The sequence below is a fragment of the Urocitellus parryii genome, chromosome 2 (assembly GCF_045843805.1).
Source record: "Urocitellus parryii isolate mUroPar1 chromosome 2, mUroPar1.hap1, whole genome shotgun sequence".
In the NCBI taxonomy this organism is placed as follows: Eukaryota; Metazoa; Chordata; class Mammalia; order Rodentia; family Sciuridae; genus Urocitellus; species Urocitellus parryii.
The window spans coordinates 132,873,098-132,900,529 of record NC_135532.1 but is presented as its reverse complement, the minus strand read 5'-3'; the positions used below and the strand labels follow the sequence as shown (position 1 = coordinate 132,900,529).

The window sequence follows — 27,432 nt, the reverse complement described above, 5'->3', positions numbered from 1 at the left end:
TTCTATTGACAACTAAAAAAAAATTAAAAGAAAAAAATTTTAAAAAATTATACTATGTCTTTTGCATCCACTTAAAATTAGTAAGAATTGAAGCCAAAGGAAAGATGTATAAGGAAATGAGGTTTAAGACCCAGATTAGAGAGGATGAGGTGAAGAAAGGCCTTTTATGAATCCAAAGATATATATTGATGGTACTCTGCTAAACTGTGATTTCCAGCTATGCTGTATCTCTGCAGAATTGCAAGTAGACTGTGGCATTCATTTAGTTATCTTTCTTATCATAGTGACTTCATTTCCGAACTAAAACCCTTGGGCATCTGAGCAAGATTGAGTTGTCGTTAGCTCTTCCAGGAAATTGATTTACTTGTTTAACTTTTATCTAGATTTGGCAAGAGAGGGGGTGTTATTACAGTGTCTGGATAAATGTAATTTTGTACTTTTTTGTGTTTGCTTGCTTGCAGTTTTGTGACATTTTCTAGATTTGATTTTCTTCTTGGGTATTTGCTAGGGTTTTAGTATCACTTGATTATAAGACCCAGTAATGCATGTGAATAGTTTCGGATAGCATCAATGTATTTCTTTTTAAAGTATTAAGTCTATGTTTCTAACTGTGATTTTGGACATTTATTTATTCTACAAGTGTTTGTTGAACACATACTGTATGCCAGGTACTCTGCTAAGTGTTAAGGTGAAGCAGCGAATGAATATGTTATTATTTCCCTGTAAGGATAGGTACCCAACTTCAAAGAACTGTTGCTTATGCAAATGTTTGTTGCCTCGTTCATGTATACTTAGTGATTCTACTTCATTTTAAGTTATAAGAGAATGATAAAGTGATAACTTTCAGAAAAGCTTTTTGAAATATACTTAGTCATCTTATTTCTCAATATGTGGTATATAAGGAGAAAAATATTTGATTCTAGTAAGTGTTAATAGCACTGTGGTAACGATTCTATGCTTGTGTTTCTTTTAGATCACGGGTCGAGCAGAATTCAAAACCCACACTCAGGGATGGGGCTGTAGCTCAGTGAGTGCTTGCCTGGTATGCGTGAGGTTCGATCCTCAGCATCACATTAAAAAAAATGATAAAAACAAGGTATTGTGTGCATCTACAACTTAAAAAAATACATTTTTTATAGATAAGAGCAACCTGCCAATTGAAAAAAAAGAAACTGCCCCTACCAAAAAAATCCAAGAGTCTTTACATTAGATGTGTTTGTCCTGAATATCCTTAACTGCTGTATGCCAGGCTTTTCTTAGACAGCAAAATTTGATTATGTACCATTTTATATTTAATCTGTCACATTTACACAGCAAAATAATGACAGCATATGTGATGGAAACACACCTTGGATTGGGTCTGCAAGTACACATTTTCCCCTAATACATTACTTTATTTCTTTCTTTTGAAGTACTAAGGGTTGATCCCAGGGGTACTATACCACTGAACTACATCCTCAGCCCTTTTTTTTTTTTAAAGAGAGTGAGAGAGGTGGAGAGAGAGAGAGAGAATTTTTTTTAATATTTATTTTTTAATCATCATCGGACACAACATCTTTGTTTTGTATGTGGTGCTGAGGATCGAACCGGGCCGCACGCATGCCAGGCGAGCGCGCTACCGCTTGAGCCACATCCCCAGCCCCATCCCCAGCCCTTTTTATATTTTTATTTTGAGACAGCATCTCTCTGAATTGCCTAGGCTAGCCTTGAACTTGTGATCCTCCTTCCTTAGCCTCTCAAGTAGCTGGGATTACAACCAAACATATTTTCAATGGAAAGTTCTGATAATTTTCACATACTCTAAAAGCTATAAAGCAAACAAACAAACAAAAACTTCTTAAGGATCAAACTCTATAACACCAGATACACATATTTTAGAAAATTTGCCTCTTTCTATTTATCTTCTAGAACATGAATACCTTTAAAATGCTAGGTGTAATGATTTAATACTTAAACATTTTAGGTGTTGTTTTTTTTTTCCTTCTTTATAAGTAGTCACTACTATAAGCCACCTAAGCATTAGATTGTAAGACATGGGTAGGGGCATTGAAGAATTTACACAGCATGTTCACTAAAGCATATTGCTTGCCTAAACTCAAGTGTTCAGAACATTCTTTGGAACATGAACTTGAAGTTTTGGCCTTGTTGATTAGAGGCTGTGATCTCCATCGCAGACCTCCCTGTTCCCTCACTCTCTTCTGAAGCATCAAGCTGATCTCTGGGTTACGCAGGATGGTATTTCCTTAGGTTCTGCCTTTGCTTCACTAAGAAATTTCAAGTGTAAATCCTCAATTTGCTGTCCTCATAGAAACAATCACGGAAAGATAGAATGAAGATCATCTCTTGTCTTCAACACCTTTGGATACATTTGCCATGTTCTCAAATTTGAAATTGAGGGGTTACCCAGAATTTGATCATCTCACTTTACTATATTATAGAAATGTAAGAAAAGGTTCATATTTTTAACAGAAAACCTAAATCTTCTTATTTTAATTTTTGCTGTGCTGGGGATTCAACCTAGGGCCTCACACATGCCAAGCAAGAGTTCTACCACTGACCATATCCCCAGCCCTAAGTTTTTTTAAAGTCCATAGTATTTAAATATATATTTTTAGCATTTTTTCCCCTTTCTTCTTCTTCTTTAGTCTATGACTGCTCTTATTTCTGTTTCATCCCCATATCAGTGGGGATGTTCATCATTTGATTCTTCCACGACCTCGTCTTCCACCTCTTCCTTCTCCTCCTTCTCCATCACCACCTCCTCATCCTCTTCAGGGTCTTCAGCCTCTAAGGTCCAGGTATATCACTTCATTTTGCCATGTATCTTGGCAAGTAAGGGCTAAGGGCTTGTAAGGTCATTCTACTTTTTTTTTTTTTTTCCCCTCCAGCGCCTTATCAAAGTTGGCTTCTATCTTACAGCATCACCCCCTGCTTGTTTTTTGAGGGCAAGGACTTGGCACTACATGGATCTTGACAGGTCCTCAATAAAGTCATTTTGAGGCTTTGGTGCATTCTCTATAGGATTTGGGGTTCCTCTGCCATCTGACCACCAGTGCTGTCAGGAGTCCACACTCCAAGGCTGAGTCAGAAGAATCCAAGTTTGAGGCCAGCCTGGGCAACTCTCAAATCACTGTCTCAAAATAAAAAGGGATGTAGCTCAGTGGTAGAACATTTGCTTAGCATATGTGACGTGCTCAATTCAATCCTCAGTACCACCAAAAAAAAAAAAAAAAAAAAAAAAGTCAGCACTCCATTCAATGTACCTGCTTCTCATTTTAGCTAGCTGGACCCCGCATGTCCCTTATTTCCTGAACCTGATAGGTTAGAGAAGTGAAGTGTACGATGGGGCCTATAGAAGCTGGGCACCCCAATTGGACCAAAATGCTTTGTGGGCCTGCTTTTCCTACAGTAAAAGGGCTGCCAAAAGGTACTGGGACCAGGAAGTAGAGGCTTCTCTATTCTCTTGAGATGTAGGGTAGATCTCCTGCCTCCCATTCACTCATCTGTAAACTGTGTGACCATCTCTTGCAAATCCAGATGACTCCAACTGGGTTTGTAATATCAGAATTCACAAGGGAGTATTACACAAAGTCAACGAGAGAAAGCAGGGTGTCATGGCGAGAGGAAGCTGGGTGTCATGGCGTAGGCCTATAATTCCAGCAATTTGGAAGGCAGGAGGGTCAAAAGTTTAAGGCCAGCCTGGACAACTTAGTGAGATCCTGTCTCAAAATTTAAAAAAGAATTAAAAGGACTGGGGATGTAGCTAAGTGGTAAAGTACCCCTGGGTTCTATCCCCACTGCCAACCCCCAAAGAAGGTAGGAGAGGTGTAGGATATTCTCTCAAGACATCTTGTAGAGCAAGAAGAGATCAGTTCTGTGTGGGAGGGGGCAGTTGGGGGCCTTCACAGAGGAGGTATCTTGAAGGATAAGAAGTTCAGGGGAGGGGACATTCAGGCCTGAGGGAGGCCTGCAGTGGTCAGTCAGACTGGCTACATGGCTTTTTATTTCAAGCCCTGCTTTTAAGAGCATCGCCCAGGCCAGGCATGGTGGTGCATGCCTGTAAACCCAAAGCTGAGGCAGGAACTCATTACCTTTGCAAAGAAAATAAGAACAAAAACCATGTAATGACTCTTTCACACTTTGAATTGACTAGGTCAGTTTCTCAACTCTGCCATGCAGAAGAATTACCTGCAACATTTGTAAGCCCCACCTCCAGAAAGTCCAATTCAATAAAGTTGAACCAGAGTGTATTCACCAGCAAACCATCCTTTGAGAATTCCTGGACAGGACAATGATAATGTAATGATAATAGAGATTAAAAACAAATGAGTTACTTTTTTGTCTCCTTGGTCCTCCCCCTTATCTTCTCTTGTGTGCCCCCACTTTACCTTAGTACTGGGGATTGAACCCAGGGGCACTTTACCATTGAACCACATCCCCAGACCTTTTCATTTTTTGAGATAAGTCACCAAGACTGGCCTCCAAATATAATCCTCCTGCCTCAGCCTCCGGAGTTGCTGGGATTACAGATATGGGCTACCATGTCATGCCACTGTCAACTTGTTAAGGATGGAGTGCTTGTGTTTTCCCTCTGTTTCAGTAAGAGTTTTGGTGTCAGTAGGCAATGAACATTCAAATGTTTGCTGAAAGACTGGGTAAAAAATAAATATGGACCCACTTTCTTGTAATTAGCCATCCTATAAATTCACTTAAGGAGGACAATATAGTTTTCCCATCTGTTGTATAGATATTTTGATTTAGACTCAATATGTTACACATTAAACAAGTTAGATTGTTGTAACTTTGGATCTAGACTGAATGTTTGTGAACTGTGAATTGTTTCAGTTTCTTAAGTCTTTTAAAATGAGAAGTTTCTCCTGGTAGGCATCTTCTCCATTGTTGAAGAATCATGCAGACTCTGCCTTCTTAAAGCTTTGAGGCTGGCAGACCAGCTTGTCTCCTAAGGCTTTGGGCTAGTTACTGAGCTGCATTAACTTGAAACTGCTGGCTACGGAAATTCTAATTGCTGCAAAGGCTCCCTGCTTTTATACTGATGCTAGTTTTCTCAGGTGCTGTTTTTGTAGGCAGACTGGTCCTGCTAACCAGCTGAGCAGATCTGCTGGCAGAGAGAATATGCTGCCAGTAAGATAGAGTTTGGGGTACATTTCATGACCTACTTCGCTTCTCCAGCCTGATTTTCAACCTTTTACTCTCAAGTGCTGCAAAACTTTCAGTATAGGAGAGGCTTCAGCTTCAAATAATGATTTGGTTAGTGGTTGTCTTTGAGCTGAGTAATAGTATTCAGAGTGATGAGTCAGAATTGGTTGAACTTTTGAGTTCCAGTATGAACTTTATCTCTTGGATCTGTATGATTCATGGGAAGGCAATTAACTACTCTAAGCCTCAAATAAGCATAAAATAAACCAGTGAAAGTTCAAATGGTCACAAACTGAATAAAAAGGAATATAATTTATTATGTATTTTATATAGTACATATTATCACAATCATGTGAATCTGTACAAAGGATAATTAGTTTATTATACTCATCTGAATCTCCAGATGTCTATAAAAACCATTTTTGGGCACTGTGACACATGCCTGTAATCCCCGTGACTTGGGAGGCTGAGGCAGGTAGATTGCAAGTTTGAGATGAGCCTCAGTAAATCTGAGGTCAATCTCAAAATTAAAAATGACCAGGGGGGCTGGGGTTGTGGTTCAGTGGTATAGCACTTGCCTCGAACATGTGAGGCACTGGGTTCAATCCTCAGCACCACATAAAAACAAATAAAACAGAATAAAGATATTGTGTCCATGTATAACTAAAAAAAATTTTAAAAAAAGACCATGGATATAGTACTATGGTAGAGCACTCCTGGGTTCAAATCCCAATATTGATAAATAAGTAAATAAGTAAAAATCATTTGCCTTGTATGTTTGGGGGTTTGTGTGCCACTTAATAAACTCCTTTTCAAAGGTCTTATCAAATTTGCTGCTTCCAGGGGCTGGAGGTATAGCTCAGTTGGTAGAGTGCTTGTCTCTGCATGCACAAGGCCCTAGGTTCAATCCCCAGCACCAAAAAAAATAAGAAATTGCTGCTTCCTACACCTCACACAGAACCTGAAGATAAACCCAACTTTTGAAGTACCCTGTGTGACTCACTTGTGAAGTCAGGCGGAAGGGCGTGAGTGGGCAAGCTCTGAATCGCCCTGTCCCAGAGGGAGTGAGGGAGGTTTTGTTTGGAAGTTGAATTCTTTTGTGCTGCCTTTAGTCAGCTGTTATTTGGAACACTTAAATGAAAACAAATGTTACTTGTCCTGGCAGTCAAGGGAGCCTTTTAGCAGCTTGGGTAGCCTCACTAAAGATGTTTGTTTATGATCATGAAGCACTGGGGAAAAGATTTTTTTTTCTTTTTTTTTTTATTCATCTTGGTGCTGAAGGGTCTCCCACATGCTAAGCATGTGTTCTACTACTGAGCTACACCTCCAGCCCCAGGAGAAAAAGATTGATCCCAATACTCAGACCTTGTCCATAGAAGTTCAAGATCGATCTACGTTGACTGATATGATGGGTAACAGAGACAAAAGAGAAAAAACACTTAATTGGTATTTTCCCAGTGGTGCTGGATTGAACACAGGATCTCATTGTAGACTAAGCATGCGCTCTACCTTTCAATAACACCCCCAGCCAGCCGGAACTTGGTTTCTTTAAAGTCTCATTTTTATGTGCTAGCATATGGTAGGTAAAGGGGGTTGAGTCCTGATTAGGACCTGAGAGGTGTTAACAGAGAAGGCTGGAGAGACAAGATCCTGGGTAGGAGGAGCTGGAGGAGAGGGTATGATGGGCATGGCTCCATTGTCCAGGCCAGTCCCAGCTGGAGCTGCTCTGCCCTTTGTGCTGAGCCTGGGTGAGTCATGTGTCCTCTCTGGGCTCCAGTTTCCTTTTGTGTTGATATGAGAAACTTAATGTTCCTTCCAGATGTAAAATGATCTAGTTTTATGACATAAATCAGTCAATGTATCTGTTGGGTTTTGAGGATAGGTTTGTGAGTAGCAGTAGAAGGTGGTGCTTTTGCCCGTTCTGGAACCAGAACGCTTGGGGTGAACCCAGCTCACCATTGATGCCTGTGTGACCTTCGGTGATTCACTGGCCTGAGCTTTCTTTACCATGAGAGCTGTGACTAGCAGAGAGTAAATGTCAGCACATGCGCTTTCCCCCTTCACATATCCTCTACAATGCTCTCAGGTTCCCATGTCCTTTAGGACACTTTGGGAGTTAGGCCAGTACTTTGGTCCCATGGAAAAGACTTGTGTTCTGTGCAATTAAAAAAAAAAAAAAATTAAGGAACTGAAAAGAGACAAGCTTATTCTTTTTGCTCTCTTTGAGATCGAATTGCAGCCCTACAGGTTTGCTGGGAGAGAGAGAACAGACTGAACCTTTTAGATTGATAAGGTTCAGTGTGTATGTGCCACCATGCACAGCTCTTTTCATTCTTTTTCTTTGGTTGAATTGGGGATTGAACCTAGGAGCATTCTACTACCAAACTATAATCTCCAGTCTTTGTTTAAATTTTTATTTTGAGACAGAGTCATGCTAAACTGCCCAAGCTGGCTTCAAACTTGCAATCTTCAGCTCAAGCTCTGAACTTGCTTCAGCCTCCTGAACCACTGAGATTATAGGTGTGCACCACTGCATCTGCATTCACCATACCCAGTTTCAAGTTACTGACCTAATATCACCAGACTTACAAAATTTCTGTAAATTGATCAACTGGCTTTTGGAACATAGCAAGTGCTGGTTCTAGCACACCTCTGAAGGGCACTGCCAAAGAGAATAGTTGATAAAAATAAATAAATAAATAAATTTATTCAAGTTCTGCTTGAGTACAAAGGGTGAGGTGCTGAGAAGTGAGCTTGAAACTTAGAGTGGGACCAGACTGAATGCCAAGAACAGACTTTTTACCCCCTGCAGGAAACAGAAATCAAGTTTTCAAGCAGTCAGCTTATATATCAGACTTTTAGGGTAGGAACTGTGTGCAGCAGGTTATAGACAAAGATAGTGTTGTCTACAATTCCAGTTAGTAGATGGATGCAGGAAATAATAATGAGCCTCTTAGCCGAGGCAGTGAGGAGATTGGGGGTAGGAGCTAGGAGTTGAATTAGATATAGAAATTGTTGGCAGGTGGAATTGAGATAAATCAATTATTGATCAGAAATCAGTGAGATAAAGAAGAAGCTGAGGTAGCTATCAAGGTTTCTACCTTGGAACTTAGATTTTTGGTTAGATAATTAATTGAAAGTTTAATGCAGTGAGTTTCTGTGATGAGGGTAGAGAAGTGAGAGTAGAATATGTTTATTATTATTACTATTATTATTTGGCAGTGCTGGGATAGAAGCCAGGGCCTCAGGCATGCTAGGCTGTGCTCTACCACTGAGCTATATCCCCAGCCATGTCCATGTTAATTTTGAGGAGCTTATAGGCTAGATCCTAGAGATGCTGAAGCCATCAGTATATGAATAGAGGTCATCGCCATTCAATTTAATGAGCTGCGAGTGAGCAATTCCAGTGGGCCATGCATTGTGCCTTGGTGGTACCATGGCTTGCTCAAGGAAAGCAGGAATTATGAATTTGAATTTTTAAAAAAAGACAACAAACAGAACTTTGGAGAATATTATCTTTTAAGGGGCTGGTGGGCAGGAAACAAAGCCCATCAATAAAAGACACACAGGAAGAAGGAGAGGAGAGAGAGAGAAAGAGGGTTAAGAGGTAACTTGTCATTGTGGAAAGAGAAATAAGAAACTGGAGAAGTTAAAGGGGAAGTGTTTCAAGAAAGAGCAGGTTGTCAGATATCTGCAGAGAGGCCAAGTAGGTCATGGGTGAGCCTAATACTACGGATGGTTTCATCAGAGATATGGGCTGGGAATCAGATTGTAATGGGTTTCAAAGTGAGTGGGAGTTGAAGCAATAGGCATGGTGAATGTAGACAGCTTTCACTGCTTACAAGATAAGGAAGCCACAGGATGATAATCAGAGACAAATAGTAAAGAGTACTTTTTTTTTTTTTTTTTAAGTAGGGAGAGACTTGATCATTCTAGGGAAAGAGCTTGCAGAGAGTGAGAGGAAAGGATTATAAAACAGAAAAGAATGAATTGAGACCCTAGAGAAAGAAGGCAGAGTTGGTATCTGGAAAGCAAATGAAGGGTTGGTCCTGGGAAAGTTCATAACAAGTAAGTTCATAGGGGGCGTGAAGAAAAGTGACCTTTATTTCTAAATAGAACTTGATTCTGTTGAGGTCAGTTTTGCCTTTATTTCTGAGAAGAGTATGACTTTGAAGAGTATGACTTCAAAGGCTGCCCTCTGTGAAGCCAATCGTTTGCAATCTAACACACATATTTCATATTATCTCTGTGTGTGTCTGTCTGCCTTTGTCTCTTGCCCTTTAAATGAGGTTTGCTAAGGTTTCATTTTTTTTTATTTTACCCAGATTTTACAATTCCTTTTTTTTTTTTTTTTTTAAATTTGAGACAGAGTTTTGCTAAATTGCTGAGGCTGGCTTTAAATTTGTGATTCCTGCTGCAGCCTCTAGGGTCACTAAGATTATAGGAATATGCCACCATGCCCAGCCCAACTTTACAATTCCTGCTTTCCCTGAGATTAACTTTCCCTCCCTGTTGCAATTTACCATGATACCTAAGTCTTCCTGGAAATGGGGTGCTGTGGCCAGGTGTGGTGATTCTCCTGTAATCCCAGTGATTTTGGAGGCTGAGACAAGGAAGATCCCAAGTTCAAGGCCAGTTTCAGGAATTTAGTAGGCCCTATGCAACTTAGCTAGAACCTGTCCCCAAATAAAAAGGCCTTGGGGCTGTAGCTCACTGGTAAAGCACCCCTGGGTTCAATTCCCCAGAACCCCACCCCCAACAAAAATAAAGGAATGGGGTGTTGTGCTGGACATACTGGTGCATGCCTATAGTCTCAGCCACTCTGGAGTCTGGGTGAGGTATTAGGTTCTTCAGTGGGAGGTCCATCAGGGCAACAGTGAGTCCTTTCCCCTGTCTGCATACATACAAACAGACATACTTAAAAGGAATGGTCTTCAGACAGCCCTGTCCTTTGGTCCGGTTAGGGAGTAGAGATCCAACCCTCCACAAGTGAAATTGTGTTTTTATCCTTGCATTCTGGTTGAGAATTGGAGATGAGACTTTGATGTCTTCATGTTCTATCTCCATCCTTGCTGGGCAAAGGACTGAAGTCACCTGTAACTACTTTCCCACCACCAGAGACATCTCTGTGTCTTCCTTACCCTTCTCTCCTCTTCTCTAACCTGATCATTTGCTAACACTCAGTTCACCTCACCTGATACTGTATCCTGACAGCATCTTTGACAGCCTCTCTTTTTTCTCCCGGGCTTCATTTTTTAAAAAATTTTTAATATCTATTTTTTAGTTCTCAGCGGACACAACATCTTTGTTGGTATGTGGTGCTGAGGATTGAACCCGGGGTGCACGCATGCCAGGCGAGCGCGCTACCACTTGAGCTACATCCCCAGCCCCCAGGCTTCATTTTTTAACCTCTGTACTTTTTTTTTTTTTTTTTTTAATGGTGCTGGGAATGAACCCAAGGCCTTGTGCATGTGAGACAAGCATTCTACCAACGGAGCTATATCCCCAGCCCTACCTCTGTACTTTCAAGCTACCAATCTCAATTTTTGACATTTCTATATCAGACCATACTCATCTTACATTTGTTTGTTCCTTGGAAACAGGCTCTTGTCATTGTTTATTCTTGTACCCCAATGCTTAGCACAGTTGTGATCAGGTAGGTAGATATAAATGTTAGTTGGATGAATTAGTCAGCTTAATTTTCTTAGTGATTTTCTATCTTGATATGCAACAAATTTGCCTCGGACCTAAACAAATCCCATGTCTTAGGTCACACTCCTTGAGATTTTTGTTTAATAGGTATGTGGGGTGGGACAGGCATTGGTGATTTTTAGAAGTTTCCAGCTGGTTCTAATATGCTGCTAGCTTTGAGAAATAGCAGACTAAATGAATAAGATAGATATGTCTATTCCTATTATATGACAGACATTTTAATGAAATCCTTGCAATAACTTAGGAAAAGGAGGCAGAACTTGCTTTTAGCAAAACGGAGGCCCAGAATGTTGTAATAACTTTGCATAAACCACAAATTTGGCAAGAGGCGTAACTAGGATCAGATTCTGATACCTTACTATCTTTCCATCTTCCAAGGTAGCTCCCATCTAGTGGTAGGGAATCCATCCAATGTCTCATTGATTTACTCAACACTGGAGAATTGTGTGACTGTCTAAATTGTGTAACAATTGGAGAAAGGGGACCTTAACTCTAGTCTACCTCCAATATTGAACTTGGATGGGAGTCAACCTATCTGTTACTACCACAGTGTCTTCCACATTTGTAGGCCACTTATGACTTCTTCTCTGGACACCCAATCTTCTTTTCTTTCTGGAGAATGGCCATTCTAGTAGCTTCTTGGCTAACCAAGCCTTTACACCTTACCTTACACCTTGTCTCTGAAATTAGTCTGTAAACCTAATTTTTCTTTCCAACTCCCCTATAATTTTTTAAGGTTTTGATGCTAGTCTTTGATATATGTAATGCTGTTTCTCCTTCAGCAAGTTCTGTGTGCTTTATGCTTACTAAGGAGAACAACAACAACAACAACAAAATCACTTATTTTTTTTTTCTTTTTGGTGGTGCTAAAGATTGAACCCAGGAGTTCTCTACCACTGAGCTACATCCCCAGCCTTTTAATTAATTTATTTATTTTATTTCAAGATAGGATCTCACTAAGTTATGGAAGCTGGCCTTGAATTTGCAATTCTCATGCCTCAACCCCAAAGTTTCTGGGATTATAGGTGTGTGCCACACCTAGCCTCTTAGAGTTTTTAAGAGAACTTTATAACATTCCAGATTCATCAAAAGACATTCTGGGATTTTTTTTTTTTTTTGTATCAGGGATTGAACCCAGGGGTACTTTACCACTGAGCCACAGCCACAGCCCTTTTTTATGTTTCAGTTAGAGACAGGATATTGATGAGTTGTTTAGATCCTTATTAAGTTGCTGAGGCTGGCTTTGAACTCACAATCCTTCTGCCTCAGCCTCCTGAGCTACTGGAATTACAGGCATGCACCACCACACCTGGCATTCTGGGATCTTATAAATTAGAAATAAGAGTTAATGATGGCCAAAGACAAGTCAAGTTGTTCAAAATATTTAATTTGTAAATTTTATTTTTATTTTTTTGGTACAGGAGAATTGAACTCAGGGATACTTTACCACTGAGCTACAGCCTCAGCCCTTTTTATTTTATTTTTTCTTTTGAGAGAAGGTCTCACTAAATTACTGAAGCTGACCTTGAACTTGTGATTCTCCTGCCTCAGGCTCTGGAGTCACTGGAATTACAGGTGTGTACCACCACACACAGCTAATATGTAAATTTTAATAATTTTTTAAAGAAAAATCCCTGAATGCTGTAGGTAATTACTTAATTAGTCATAAATATTGTGATATTATTCTGTGGGATACAAAATTGAAATATCACAAAGCTTGATGTGGTGGAGCACACTTGTATTCGCAGCAACCAGGAAAGCTGAGGCAGAAGGATCCCAAGTTTGAGGCCAGCCTGAGCAGTTTAGTGAGATCCTGTCTCAAAAAATAAAAAGGGCTGGGAATGTAGCTCAGCAGTACAGCACCTATGGGTTCAATCCCCATTACCAAAAAAAACACAAACAAACAAACAAACAAAAAAAAACCTGAAGCAACACTTATTTTATAGTATTAAATACTAGTTGATGATCATAATAATAAACATATAGTGCTTAGCATGTGCTAGGTACTAAGTGCTTTTATTTATTAACTTACATGATCTTCAGAACAACTCTTTGAGCTAGGTACTATATATTCCCATTTTACAGATGATGAAATGAAGGCACCAGAATATTAATTAAGACACTCAGCTGGTAAGCAGTGGAAATGAGTTTCAAATCCAGCTAGCCTGGCCTCCTGATCTGTGCTCTTGGTCAGTGTTCTGTTTTTGCCAAAATGCATACTTTGGAAATTAGGTTGATGTTGCCCATGTGATAGAGAAAGATGGATATAGTGCTGTAATTCCTATTCCCAACTATTATACATTTACTGTATGGCCTAAGCATAAAATGTAGGAATTCTCATTAAATTAGAATGGGATCTGGGGTATCTTGTACATAGTGCAGGTGATGATAATGAGAATATTGAAACAAGTAGATTATGTCTATGGTATGCCTAAAACTTCCTTTGATTACTAGTAGGGACTTCCTCCTTGGGTGAATGGCTCTTTTTCAATCCTTAGCTTCCCTGAATGGATGAACAGGTTTTTCTCAAAATTCTTTCAAATTTGGCTGCTGTATTCTCTTTATTCTCCTTTCGCCCATTCAACCTCTCTAGATTTCTTCCTCTAGAGTCTTATTTCCAGCCTAAAAATATTTTCCTCCACAGTCTGTATCTTGACCCCATGTTAGGTCTCTTTGTGACTTCTGCTGAAGGTTTTTGAGTTGTTAATAATTAACGCTGAGCGCTTTTTCTCTTCTGACCTCTTGGAATCTCTGACCCTGTATGTGCTAACTGCCATTTGGAACCTATCTGCCTCAATGCCCCATTAGCTTTCAGTAGAATGATTCTGCTATTCTTCTGCCTGTGTTCTCTTTCTCATTCCCCAGGAAAGACCCTTCAGTATCTTTGAGTCCTTTCTGTGTGTGTGTCACCAGCCAGCCTGCCTGATCCCAGTTCCTTTGCCCGTGAGCGGTTGCCAAGGCCTGTGAACTGTGTCTCTGTGATCACTCTTGCATATGTTCCCTGCCCTGTATTTCCTCAGGGCAGACCTTCAATTGCTCTCCAGTGGACTGTTGCCAAATTCTCTCAGCTGGAGAAAGAACACAAAATTTAGTACATGCCTAAGTATGGGAGTATTAAGACTCCACCAGATTCTCATAGCTGCTGCCTTTGCCTCCAATCTCTTCTGTCACTAGTCACCTTGACTGTGCAATTCATCCCCAAACATAAACTCGTTTTAAAATAAAAAGGAAAGGGAAGTATTCAAAGATCACTTTTGTTTCATCAGTGCCAAGTGGCATTTAATCTGCCATTCTCTTGTCAGCTGTTATTTAGTCAGTCCGATCATCCTCTATATTAGAATTTCGATCATCCCCTATTAGAATTTGTAACTAAAGACCCTTTTCGTCCATATTGGCCTGAAGACATGTTTTATTTGTTCTGCAACTTTTAAAACTATTAATCTTTTTTTTTTTTTTTTGGTACTGGGGATGAACCTAGGGTGCTTTACCACATCCCCAGCCTTTTTTGTTTTTCTATTTTGAGGCAGGGTCTCACTAAGTTGCTGAAGCTGTCCTCAAACTTGTAATCCTCCTGCCTTAGCCTCCTTAGTCACAGGTGTACACTATCCCATTCAGTCTTATACTTTAAAATCATGGGATTTCCCTTAAAATTTAAAGTCTCAGATGAAGTTCAAAGAAATGTGAAAGTTTAAAGGAAAGATGGAATCTGGGGAAAAGGAGAAAAAATTAGACAAAACACATTCTTACCTACTGAAGTTCTTGGTCCATTTTTACCCTTATTTGTATTCTTGTAAATGTAGCAGTAGGTTTCTAATTAATATTTGCCAAATTACAGTTATATATTGTACATGTCTGTTTTCTATTACTGTAACAAATTACCCAAGGCAGGCTATTTTATAATAGTAAGAAGTTTGTTTGCCTTGTTCTAGCGGTTCAAGGGCATGTTGCTAGTGATAGCTTAACTGTGCTGAAGGCCTCAAGGTGATTGGTATCACAATAGTCAGAGTACATGTGAAAGGAAAAAATCATGTAGCCAGACTGGAAGCCAGAGAGTGGTTCAGGGTTCAGGTTCAGGCTTTTCTAACAACTTATTCTCTCCCAAGAACTAACTCAGGTTCCCATAAGAACTACCTTAATTCCTTCCAAGGGCACACCCCCTAAGGACCTCCCTCTAAGACTCTGCCACTTAAACCCCCGCCATTTCTCACATTGCCACTCTGATCAAGCTTCAAGCTTCTAACATGTGAACCTTGGGGGACCAGCCACATCCAAACCAGTAGTTTCTTCCTGTAAGGACTAGGGCTCTGTGTAGAAAGAACAAAAGTTCTTTCTGCATTAGTAAATCTCAGGTGATCTCTATGGTGGTCTCAAGTGCAAGTTGTAAGTTGAGTGTCAATAACAACAAAAAATGAAACTGCATTTAGGTCCCTCTTTTCTCTGAGAGGGTTCACTCTTTCCCTTTCTCGCTCAAGAGCGTTTCCATTTTTCTATCCCTTCAATAAACTCATGCTTGCTGCCCTAAGCAATTCATCTGAAATCCTTGCAGTGTGATGGCAAAGAACAGATGATCGAGGAGGGCCTCCGTGCTCGCTCTGGCTCAGCAGACTGCCTTGCCGTTCAGGGTTTTGTGTTCTTCACTCAATGAACTCTGGTTGCTTTGGTGACTTTTTTCTGGTTACTTTCTTTATTCTGCCTTTTCTAAACTTTTCACATCTCAGGCTCTTGGTGACTGGAGGAAAATCTTAAGGCAACTGTTAGTTTCTGAAGGCAACACTTTAGTGAAACTGGAAGGTTTCTTGATTAACCCTAGGCACCCCAAGGCCCTTAGGGGCAAGAGGCTGGAATTTCTTTTTTAGTTGTTTTTGTGGGCAAGTCTTGCCCACTGGAAATTGAAAGTTCCCGACTAGAGCAACACTCCAGTGGAATGCAAAGATCAGTGATTATAAGTCTCTGAATGCCAGTACCCACCAGGGTAAAAAGACCACTTTCTCTTCCTCTCACCTTCTCATTTTTATCTTCAGACCAGTAGAATGTTGAAGGACCTCACTCATCAAGGCTCAAGTATGTGGGGACTCTAATCAAATTAACGCATGATCCCTGCCCTGTCTACACCTTGTTTAGTTGCCTGCCAACTGCCACCATGGACCTCTGGATCTCCCTGATGCTAACTACCCTTAACTGAGACAGCAAGGACTTCGGGTCCCCTTACCCTGAATACCACCCTCTCTCAGCAGGAAGCAACTACACTGAATCTTTACCCAAATACCCTAAAAGAATTTAGGGACCCAAGTCGTTGATAGGGTAAATGATAGGTAACAAACAGAACTGAGCAGTAGAAAAAGGAGGTTAAAGGGATAATATTATAGACTGAACCCCACATGCAATTTGTTTGAGGCTACTCTGGCCTTAACTGGCTTAAGTCAGTAAGATATGCTACACTGCCCAGCAAACAGCCTGTTATCTGAGGGAGAAATGCAGGCCCAACAGGTCCCTCCCTGCTGATTAAAAACAAAAACAAAAACAGAAAACAAGTTACCCTGAAGTGGTAGAGGTGGGACTTTTGTGACCTTTACCCAGACAGATTCCAGGACTCAGGGAGACAGGAACCTTAGAAGCAAAGCAAATCTGTAAGAACAGGCTCCAATTAGAACCTTCTAATGTGGGCGACAGTGACCCAGAGTTGCTTTGGATCTTTAGCATGTCATTGTAATAGTAAAATGTCCCCTTCCAGAAGTAAGTCCCTGGGTTCGATGTTCAGCACCACACACACACAAAAAAAGGTAAGACCATGATCAGTGGGGACTTCAAAGTCTGATGCTAGTCAAAAGTCAAGAGGTGAAACTGGGCAGAGCTCTTTGGAAACTTCCGTGATACTCCCAATAAAACAGGTCAGGAGAGTGCATTGTCCCTCTCTTTTCCGAGGGGGACCTATTCTCCCTTGAGTATGTTCCTTTTCTCCCTCTCCCTATCCTGTCTTAATAAATCCATGCCTGCCTATAAAAATATATTAAGTATGCATTTAAAAGTATACTCAAACTTATATAGTATTTTAAAAATATAACCAGAGCCAAGTATAGTAGTGCATGTCTGTAATCCCAGTGGTTTGGGAGGCTAAGGCAAGAGGATTGTAAATTTGATGCCAGCCTCAGCAACTTTCAGAATAAAAATAAAAAGGAAATACCCCTGGATTCAATCCTCAGTACTATTATTACTTCTACTAATAATAATGATGTATATGTGCATGTGTGTATATGTGTGTGTGTATGTGTGTGTGTGTGTGTGTGTATCCATGTTCACAGATTTTAATGCAGAAAAATAAATGTTCCACAAGATTATAGATTTTTTTCTATAACTTGGCACAGTTTATAGCAGAATCTGGAGAGAATTAAAAAGATGTTTGACAGATGAAATGACCATGCTGGAAAACAACTGATAAAGAATCCAAATCATTGAATATGAGAAATATAACAGTCGTGAGTTAGAGTTTATGCTGTATTTAATGTAGTTGGTCCCTTTTGAAATTTAACCACATGCTAAGTTATTTATGTGGCTAGAGTATCATACTACTAGTTCCTTACCTGCTTTCCCCTCCCTCAGATACAAGCATATAAATAAGTTTTTAAAAGATAATTTGCTGGGTGCAGTGGCACACACCTGTAATCCCAGCAATTCAGGAGGCTAAGGCAGGAGGATCACTAGTTCAAAGTCAGCCTTAGCAACTTAGCAGGCCCTAAGGTCTCACTAAGTTAACTATCTCAGAAACAAAAATAAAAAGGGCTGAAAATGTGGCTCAGTGGTTAAGCACCCTGGGTTCAACCCCTACTACCAAAAAGAAAAAAAAAATTATCTACATCTTTTTAACCTCTAACAATTTCAGAATGAGGTAATATGGCACTAATAACAAATGTTGGGGGAAATGATACTCTCAGTCACCATAGAAACTTTGGAATGTCTGTCCCTGGGCTCACTTCATGCAGTGGTCTTCTAGGTAGGGTTGTGGTGTTAATGATAACCAACTCATACAGGGCTCAGTGTTTGACAGGCACTGACAGGCACTACCATAGGTACTTTAGCTTACAATCTGTATCACAATCTTTTGAAGTACTTGATAGCATTATTCCCATTTTACAGATGGGAAATTGAGGCACGGAAAGGTTTAGTAATTTACTTAGGGTTCCAGCATTGGTGAGTGGAGGAGCTAGGGTTTTTATGGTGGTTCTGTAGTCTGTGCTGTGGTCCATTTCTGTGTGTGCCTCTTTCAGATTGAGCCTTCTGTTACTGTGTTTGTCCTTCCTTCATGTCCCTTATTTGCCTTACCTACCCATAGATGTTTGAATTAAGACATGCCCAACACCTTTGTACCTGGTTCCAACCCTTTTCTTTATTGTACATACTTCAAATTCCACTAAGGCCCAATTCAGGCTGGACACCTTATTCACTTTCCTCCCCAGATGGAAGAAATTCCTTCCTTCTCTGGGCTTGTACAACACTTCACCTAGTTTTTTTTTTTTTTTTTTTTAACACACCTGTTGTTTAGCTATTGATTTGAAAGTGTTGATTCTCCTGTGTTTTAATCTTACATTCCAGAAGATTAATGCTTTTTCCCCCCTCAAAGTTCTCTGCCCATTGAATATATCCTTAACTTTATGTTGAAGTCATCAATAGAGATCAAACCAATTCATGTATATAGCAACTAACATATATTAATAAGCACAATGCAGTTTCTGCTTGGTTTCCTTTGATGTTTGCTTGTCCTTTTGTCTTTGGCCATCAGACCTGGGCAGGGAGCCAGTTCCCCACCAGGTTTCACTGGGTGCTGTTCCACTGAAGAGCAGTGAACACCCTCATCCCCTAGAACCAGTAATGGCAAGTTATAAGACCTCTAGCACCTCGCTGGACTACTTTAGTTAGCCAAGTCTTGGTAACCTGTAACCCGAGTCCTAATTCTACACCAGCTTCTGTTGAATTAGGTGTAATTAGAATTACACCTGCTTCTTCAGTAGCTAGAGTTTTCCAGCTACTTCTAGAGAGATTTTGGAAAACTTTTTTAGTTCTAGAATCTTACTTGAGTGAATTTGAATCTCATTTTATAAACTTAAGGATACAAGAAATGTAACTTCATCTGTATTTTAATACTTCCTTCTTCATTCTTAAGGCAGACACTTAGTCCACTGAATTTAGGAATTCCTCCCTGTCACAGTTTGCTTTGAGGTTTTGGAGGATCTTATACGATGCCCAGGCATCTTGGGTTGAAGAGGCCATCTGGGTATCACTCATCCTCCGCCTATACCATTGTTTTACCTGGTCTTGGTGAGTTTTCCCAGCAGGTTGCCCTGGCATAGTCCTTTTTGTATTTGTAAGAGCCCTTCAAGCCCATTAATGCTCACTTCTTTTCCTGTTAAAGCCTCAGAACACATTTTAGACCCTGGGAAGAAAGAGGTTGTCTCAGGCCCATCTGCAAGACATCATGCAAGCTCTTGCTACTTTTATGCCTTTTTTGGTACATGAAATCATCTTGTTTCTCCTTTACCAAGTAGAGCTTCAGGAACCGCCTAAGGCCACTTGAGGCACAATCTTCCTGAAATACCTTGCACCCACCTCTCTCTACCATCTTGCCTCTTTGCACATTTCTTTCTGAGTATGAGGCACAGGCCAACTGCTTCAGATTGCACAGACCCAGCTGGAAGTCTCTGCATTCTGTTTTTTTTTTGTTTTTTTTTTTTTAAATCATTGGCTCTTAGATATCTGTCCATACTTTTCTCATTTCATCCCACACTCTTTTCCCCTCCCCACCAACTAGCCTGGGGAATCATTGATATTGTTGGAGGTTTCTTATTAAAGGAGAGTGTGCATGCATGTGTGTATGTGTGTGCATACACGAATGTATGTTTAAATTCTCTGGAGGAGGTAAGATTTTCAAATCCAAAAGAAGAAAGGTACTCTATATAATGTTTCACAAGTGTTTCACAGAAATTAGCTATAAGAGTTCAAGAAATTTTAATCAAAGAAATTCTATCACTTTTAGGATGAGACCTTCCCTCTTAGTTTTGTTTGTTTGTTTGTTTTTGTTTTTGTTGTTGTTGTTGTGTGTTTGTGCTGGGGATTTGAATCCAAGGGCACTCTGCCACTGAGCCACATTCCCTTTCCTTTTTATTTTATTTTTTTAAATTTTGAGACAGGGTCTTGTTAAGTTGCTGAGACTGGCCTTGAACTTGTGATGCTCCTGCCTATTTCTGGGCTATTTGTACTCATACCCTATCACTGAAGTACAAACTGTAGAAATGGTTGGCTACTGGTTGTATTTGCTGGGCAGGAGGAGTGGGAGGAGAACTGTGAGAAAAACTAAAGGAAACACTAGGTCCTAGAGAAAAAAGCTTGATGATATTTACAATTTTGTCATGCCCTATAACATCATGTGAACGAATATGCTCATGTGATCCCTACTGGACAGGGCTCAGAGCAGCTTCCCAGGCCCACACTGACCTAAACCTAAACTTCTGGGGCAATTCTGTATGACCCACAGAGCCTTCAAGATTTTAGGAATTGAACTTCTACACAGGTTCCTTCTCCACTAAACTTCTCTCCTTTAAAGAAGGAATAGAATGAGTACTTATCTCATGGAATCTAGCCAAATTCAACTAACATCCCTGCAAGCATTGTAGGCACTTAGGAGCTATTTAATAGTAACAATAAAGGGATTAACAACAGGTTACTGTTAGTTCTCTCCCCTTTCACAGTCTGAAAGAATCATGACACGGGCTGGAGGATAACTTTCTATTTTCTAATTTATCAACATAATTCCAAACATAAGCATAGTTTTTCTCTGAGCACCTTCCTGGGTACTTTTCCACTAGGTACCCTTTCTTGCTCCTGTGGTTTTTTTTTCCCCCCTACATAAACAACTTGTCCCTCTTCTAATTCACAGTCGGTCCCCACACTGCCCTGTCACTGTTGTAAACAACACAGGTGGTGATTCAGAAGTTCTGCTAGTGCAAGTGAACATAAGCTAACAAGCAGAGGTGTTTCTGGAAAGGTGTAGGCAAACTCAGTCAAGTCTGTGCACACTCGGAGCACATGCCACAGGAAGGAAACCCACGTGGGTCTTCTTGTGAAATGAGTGATCTTCTCTTACCTGTCCTGTAAAGACAACTCACTTATTTTAGAGCTTGCCTACAGCCGAACAAACAAAACTTTGTCCGAAATATTTAATGAAGTTTTCATTTAAATTAAAAAAGAAGAAGAAAGAAAGAAGAAAGAAAATTCACACCAGAAAGTGTCAGAGCCAAGACTGCTATTTCTTTGTTCATATTTCATCATTTTATGCCTATCAAGCTCCGTGTCCTGTGAAGATTGCAATGAAAGCCAAGTGTGGTGATACACACCTATCATCTCAGCAACTTAGGAGAGGCCATTAAGCAAGAGTCTGTCTCAAAATTAAAATATAAAAAGGACTGGGGATGTCGCTCTGTTGTAAAGTGCCTCCGGGTTCAATCTCCAGTACAAAAAAAAAAAAAAAAAATTGGAATGGATGGTGCCTGATCTCTTTTAGTTGATAACAGTGCTGACAAGGGTTTATTGTGTCTGCGCTAGAAATCTTGGCCGATACAGTGATCTTCAGCTATGCCCTGGCAAACCTCAACATTCCCCAGGACAGACTGACATTTTACCACAAAACTTGAATGACAATTGTCCTTTTCCAATTTGCTAAGGACCTTAAGTTGATTGTTAGACTCCTCTGTGCCTTCTGTGCCTGTGTACATACTCATCCCCCCTGCCACACACACACTCATATGTTTGTTTAAGGACATTAACCCTAACTTTTTCAGTCAATTGAGCAACTGATGTCAAAGCACATATAGAAATTGGATTATTTTATTAATACTCGGTTGCTCTGCTACCGTTTATACTTGCCAGCAAATGAATAACAGGATTCCTGAAATAGCTGTTCTTTCTTAGATTAATTGCCTTGTTCTTGTTTTCCATGAATATTGGCTAATGGTTTTATAATGCTGTGTTTTCCAGTCCTTTTCATGGCAAGATATCTATATATCTACAGTGATAATATTTATATGGGACACTGGGGTAAATGGCTCAGGAGTGTGGCTGTCCTATGTGCAGGACCCACCTGTTCCTCCTCAAGGCACACTAGTGTGCCCCCCCCCCCAGGCTGGAAAGCTGTGTTATGGTGTGTTGCAGGCATCACATAGTCCTGATTTCTGCTAACGCTGCTCCCTTGATCTTACAGTGGCATTAATAATTTCTCTAATGAGCACTGTCACTCTCCAGCTGGGCCCCTTCCTGAGATCTTGAAGAAGTGGAAAAAGGGAAAGAAACCCTGCAGGGTCTTTGCTTTGTGGGTTACTTAGGCCTCTTGTTTCTGTGAATCATTGCAACCAGGTAACTTCCTGTGACTACTAGTGCAGCCTCCATGGTTTCAGGGGTCTGTATGTTCTTTGCACTTTTCTGAAAAGCTCCTGGTTATGTCTGAGCTGGTCTGCTTCTAAATCCAGGGCCTCAGCTAACCTTGTTCCTTTTCTCTGGCACACTCATTCCTTTCTCCTGCTCTGAAAACAATCAGACATACCTACGTATATAAGCTTTGAAGCACTTTAAAAATACTTTAAGTAAATATTAAGCTTTCTTCTCTTTTATTTGCATTTAACATATTATTCTTCCACTCCTAGTATATTATTGGAACTGTGACATGCTTATTTAGGAAGCAAAATTAAAAAAAAAAAACCTAAATCCTAGAATTTACAAATCCTAGTTCTGAGTCTCAGAAGAACCATTGTCCAGCTAAATGGACAAGTTCAGGTCATTTCTAAGTCTTCTCAATAAATTGAGATTGATAATATCCATCCAATTTCCCTCTTGAAGTGGTTTGAAAATGAAAGAATGTCTCAGGAATGAATTTTTTTTGTCAGCCCTAAAAGTAAAAGGTAAATACAATTTGTTGTTATATCAAAAGTGTCCAGCAAACCCTCCAATCCAGTGGCTGTTGCTTGTAAGAACTCAAATGCTGAGTTTAGTCTGTGATCCCAGCTATTCTGGAGGCTGAGGCAAGAGGATCACAAGTTTGAGGCCAGTCTCTGCAACTTAGCAATACTCCTATCTCAAAATAAAAACAAGTAAAAGAACTAGAGATGTAGTTTAGTGGTAGAGCATCCCTGGGTTTAATCCCCAGGCTCACAAATATTATTAAAAATAAATAAATCAAAAGTCTTGGGAATTTAGATCAGAGGTATAGTGCTCCTGGGTTCAATGTTCAGTACTAAAAAAAAAAAAAAAAAGAAAAGAAATGCTGAGTTGTGAGTGAAGCTCTCTCTCAGGAGCTGACCAAGTTGACACTGTTCTCTTTATTTTCTTCCTGCAGAGTCACCTTATACACTCCCTGGGACTGAGCCATCACTTGATTGCACTGAATTTTATCATCGTTTCTTTCGGAAAGAAAAGTGCATGGTCGTCTGCCCAAGTGAATGTGACCGACACTGACTTTGATGGGGTGGAAGTCAGAGTGTTTGAAGCCTCTCCAAAGCCACAGGAGCTGCTGAGACGCAGTGTTGTTTATATCCACGGAGGAGGCTGGGCCTTGGCCAGTGCAAGTATGGCTGGGTCACCCTCGGATTGCTTGGAATTGTGGTTGGCCCTGGGGAGTAATGTGGTTGAGTTTGTCTTTCTTCAGGGGTAAGAAGAAGGGAACCATTTGTCTTCTTCTCCTGGACTATCCCATTTATCTCTGGGCAAATTAAATTAAATTAAATTATTAGTAGTGCCTGCTTTTTCACTTAAAAGTTTTCTGGTTTATTAGCATGGTGGTGCATGTCTGTAAGTGATTAGGAAGCTGATGGAGGAGGATTGCAAGCTCAAGGCCAGCCTCAGCAATTTAGCTAAGCCCTTAGCAATTTAGTGAGACCCTGTTTCAAAATAAAAAATAAAAGGAACTGGGTTGTAGCTCAGTGGTAAAGCCCCTGGTTTCAATCCCTAGTACCTCCTCCTACCAAAAAGATAGAAAGAAGAGAAGAAAGGGGGAGATCTTTGTTTGAATGATAAATTACATGATTATTGTATATAAAAGGTTTTTTTTTTTTTTTTTTTTTTTTGCTTGTAGGTTTGCTTCTTAATGCAGACAGGCTGTTTTGAAAACATTTTTTCTTATGATCTAAATCATCAATCAACTTCTTATGAAGTGTCAATGATAGCTTTTTATACAAAACAAGGTGAAGTTTCACTGTGCCAGAATATGAGGGAATTATTTATAGCTCTTTTGCCAACTTAACACTTTTGTCTTTCTATGAAATAGGGCAGATATTTCTTAATGTACATGTTATTATCTTAGCAATATCTTATCCACTTAGGAAACCAAAGATTAAAATATAAAAGGTATGCAACCATTAAAGAGAAGTAATTTCCCCAAGTTCAAGAACATTTTTTATAGAGTTGGATCTCTTTCAGGAGTAGTAATGTAGTGGGTTTAAATGGCAGACAGCAAAGCAAAGCAACCAGGAAAAAGCCTGCCTCAGAGGAAGTCAAGGCCTTTGCTCTGCCTGAGCAGACTATGCAGCTACTTCCTCGTCTTTAGCACAGAACTTTTGGCCTCCCCTCTATTTAAAGGCAGTAGCAGGACTGGGTTTGTGGCACAGTGGCTGAGCACTTGCCTAGCATGCATGAGACCCTGGGTTTGATCCCTAGTACCTGAAAGAAAGAAAGAAAGAAAGAAAGAAAGAAAGAAAGAAAGAAAGGCAATGGTAACTTGTCCTGTTTTTTTATTTTGCTATTGTATTTATTTTTAAATGAAGACAAGGTCAGAAACTATAAATGTCTCTAGAAATCCTATTTTATTTAGCTTTAAATTTATCATTTATTCCTTTTCTTTTTCTTGTTTTGGTACCAGGATTGAACCAGGGATGCCTAACCACTGAGCCACATTACTAGACCTTTTTTGGGGGATAGTGTTTTTTTTTTGGGGGGGGTGGATAGCATTTCACTAAGTTGCCAAGGCTAGCTTTGAACTTGCAATGCTACTGCCTCAGTCTTCCAAACTGTTGGGATTTCAAGTGTGTGCTTTGTGTACTCTTTATTTTTATTATTTTATTTTGTGGTACTGAGCATTGAACCCAGAGGCACTCTACCACTGAACTATATTCCTAGCCCTTTCATTTTTTATTTTGAGACAAGGTCTCACAAAATTGCCTAGGCTGGCCTTGAACTTGAGGTCCTCCTACCTTAGCTCCCTAGTCACTGGTGCTACCATGCCAGCAGCCCATCCTTTATCCTTTTATTCACCAAGTATATGAGCTTAATCAAGACTTAATCAAGACTGAAGGGCTTCCTGGCATGTAGGACTTTCAGTGCAAAAACTCAAAGTTTTGGGCAAACGTGGACCAATGAATGGTCAGCCTGTGTGCTGGGAGTAGGGATACAAAAATGAATAAGACAGAATCTCTGCCTTAGAAAAGTCTGAGTCTGTAGCACGGACACTGGCCAGATGAGACATTGAAGGATAGGAAGTGTAGGTGCCAGGAATGGCATGGATTACAAGAGTTGATCAGAACTTCTCTGTATAATTTTCATTAATCATGTCTGCTGAAAAAAGAAGTGGGATTATACAGGCGGATATGTCACTCATAAACTTCTGGTTCTAAGGCTGCCTTGAAAAGGTCATAGATAAAGAAATATTAAGCCAGGCGCAGTGGCACACGCTTGTAATCCCAGTGGTTTAGGAGGCTAAGTCAGGAGGGTGGTGAGTTCAAAGCCAGCCTCAGCAAATTAGTGAGGCCCTAAGCAACAGAGAGACCCTATTTCAAAATAAAAAAATTTTAAAAGGACTGGGGATATGGCTAAGTGATCAAGAAATCCTGGGTTCAATCCCTGGGACCAAAAAAAGAAAAAAAAGAAAAAGAAATAGGAAATATTAGGTTTTTGCACAATATAGATCTTAATTTATTGGAAGAACAATTAAGGGATTAAATATTAAATTCTTACATATTAAAATTGCCTCTGTCCCTTAAGACTTTTGGGTCTTCCTTCTAAGAAATGCTAGGACTTTCTAAAATTTTATTCCTTACTTGTTGGTTTAAGGAGAAGAACACATTGTTCAAATTGATAATGTTTCTGAATCACAACAAATGAGCATGTTAAAAGAGCAAAAGTTCATAAGTCTAAGAAGGAAACTGTTTATTCACTGTGATTTAAAAAAAAATTTTGGTAGGTATACATTTTGAAAAGTTGCAAAATAAGAATTAATTTGCTGTATTTCCTATTGCCTGTTATGAAATAAATGTTTAGTTAGTTAAAAACATATTCAAGATGAATCTAATATGGATTTCCTGTTATTTATTATTATAATTGCATTTTGTCTGAAACCAAATTTGATTTCTGCATTTTTAAATATAATTCCAATAAGAAGACATTTGTTCACATTCACTTTTTATTATTTGTTTTTATTATTAAATGAACTCCATGTCTAAAAATAATCCATGCTTAGCAAAATTTATGACAGTATTAAATGACCCATTTTATAGTGATTACCCCTTTGTCTCTTTTAGAAATCAAGTATTATGATGAGCTGTGCACAGCGATGGCTGAGGAACTGAATGCTGTCATTGTCTCCATTGAGTAAGTAATTATTGCCGGTCACAAATTTTTTTTTTTATTAAGAAGAGATTCTAGATAATAGTAGCTTTATTCTACAAGCACTAAAATAGAAGGTAAATAGAAGGTCTAGAGTGGTAAGAGATTTATCCAATGTCATACTTAATCTGGAAATGTAATTACTTCTGATATAGCTTAAAATTTCTTGAACTAGCTCAATAACATCTTGAATTACCTACTTATTTTAGTTTTGGAAACTTTGGATAGCCAGGCTGGTGCATACTTTAAATATATCTTTTCAGCTGGGCACAGTGGCACCCACCTATGATCCCAGCCACCTGGGAGGCGAAGGCAGGAGGATCATAATTTTGAGAGCAGCCTCAGTAATTTAGTGAGACCCTGTCTCAAAAGATACTTTTTTTTTTTTTTTGGTCTACAGTTCTATTTATTCAAGAAAGATACTTTAAAAAAATTTAAATTCTTTTTAGATATACATGACAGTAAAGTGTATTTTGACATATTACAATATGTCAAGTTATACATGCAGTATAACTTATTAGGATCCCATTCTTGTAGTTGTACATGATATAGAATTACACTGGTCGTGTATTCATATATGAGCATAGGAAAGTTATGTCTGATTCATTCTACTCTCTTTCCTATTCCCATCTCCTCCCTTCCCTTCATTCCCCTTTGTCTAATCCAATGAACTTCTTTTCTTCCCCTCCTTCCCCTCTCTTGCTGTGGGTTAACATCCACAAATCAGAGAGCATTCAGCCTTTGGGTCTAGGAGACTGACTTATTTCACTTAGCATGATATTTTCCGGTTCTGTCCTTTTACTAGCAAATGCCATAATTTTAAGGATATAATTATTATTCTTTGCTGGAGTAGTGATCTTAATGCTTTGAATTGTCTCTATCAGTTCTTTTAAAGACATTTTTCTGGGAAACTAATAATGTGAGCAATAATTG

General features: G+C 39.6%; 1 protein-coding gene across 1 annotated transcript in view; it reads left to right on the top strand.

The window, feature by feature from the left end:
- Positions 1-27,432, top strand: part of Nceh1 (neutral cholesterol ester hydrolase 1) — a 64,891-nt gene that overhangs the window by 21,928 nt on the left and 15,531 nt on the right. Inside the window, exons 2-3 of the mRNA XM_026394986.2 lie at positions 23,243-23,471; positions 26,415-26,484. Of these exons, the coding sequence (XP_026250771.1) occupies positions 23,243-23,471; positions 26,415-26,484 (299 nt within the window). The remainder of the gene's footprint in view (positions 1-23,242; positions 23,472-26,414; positions 26,485-27,432) is intronic.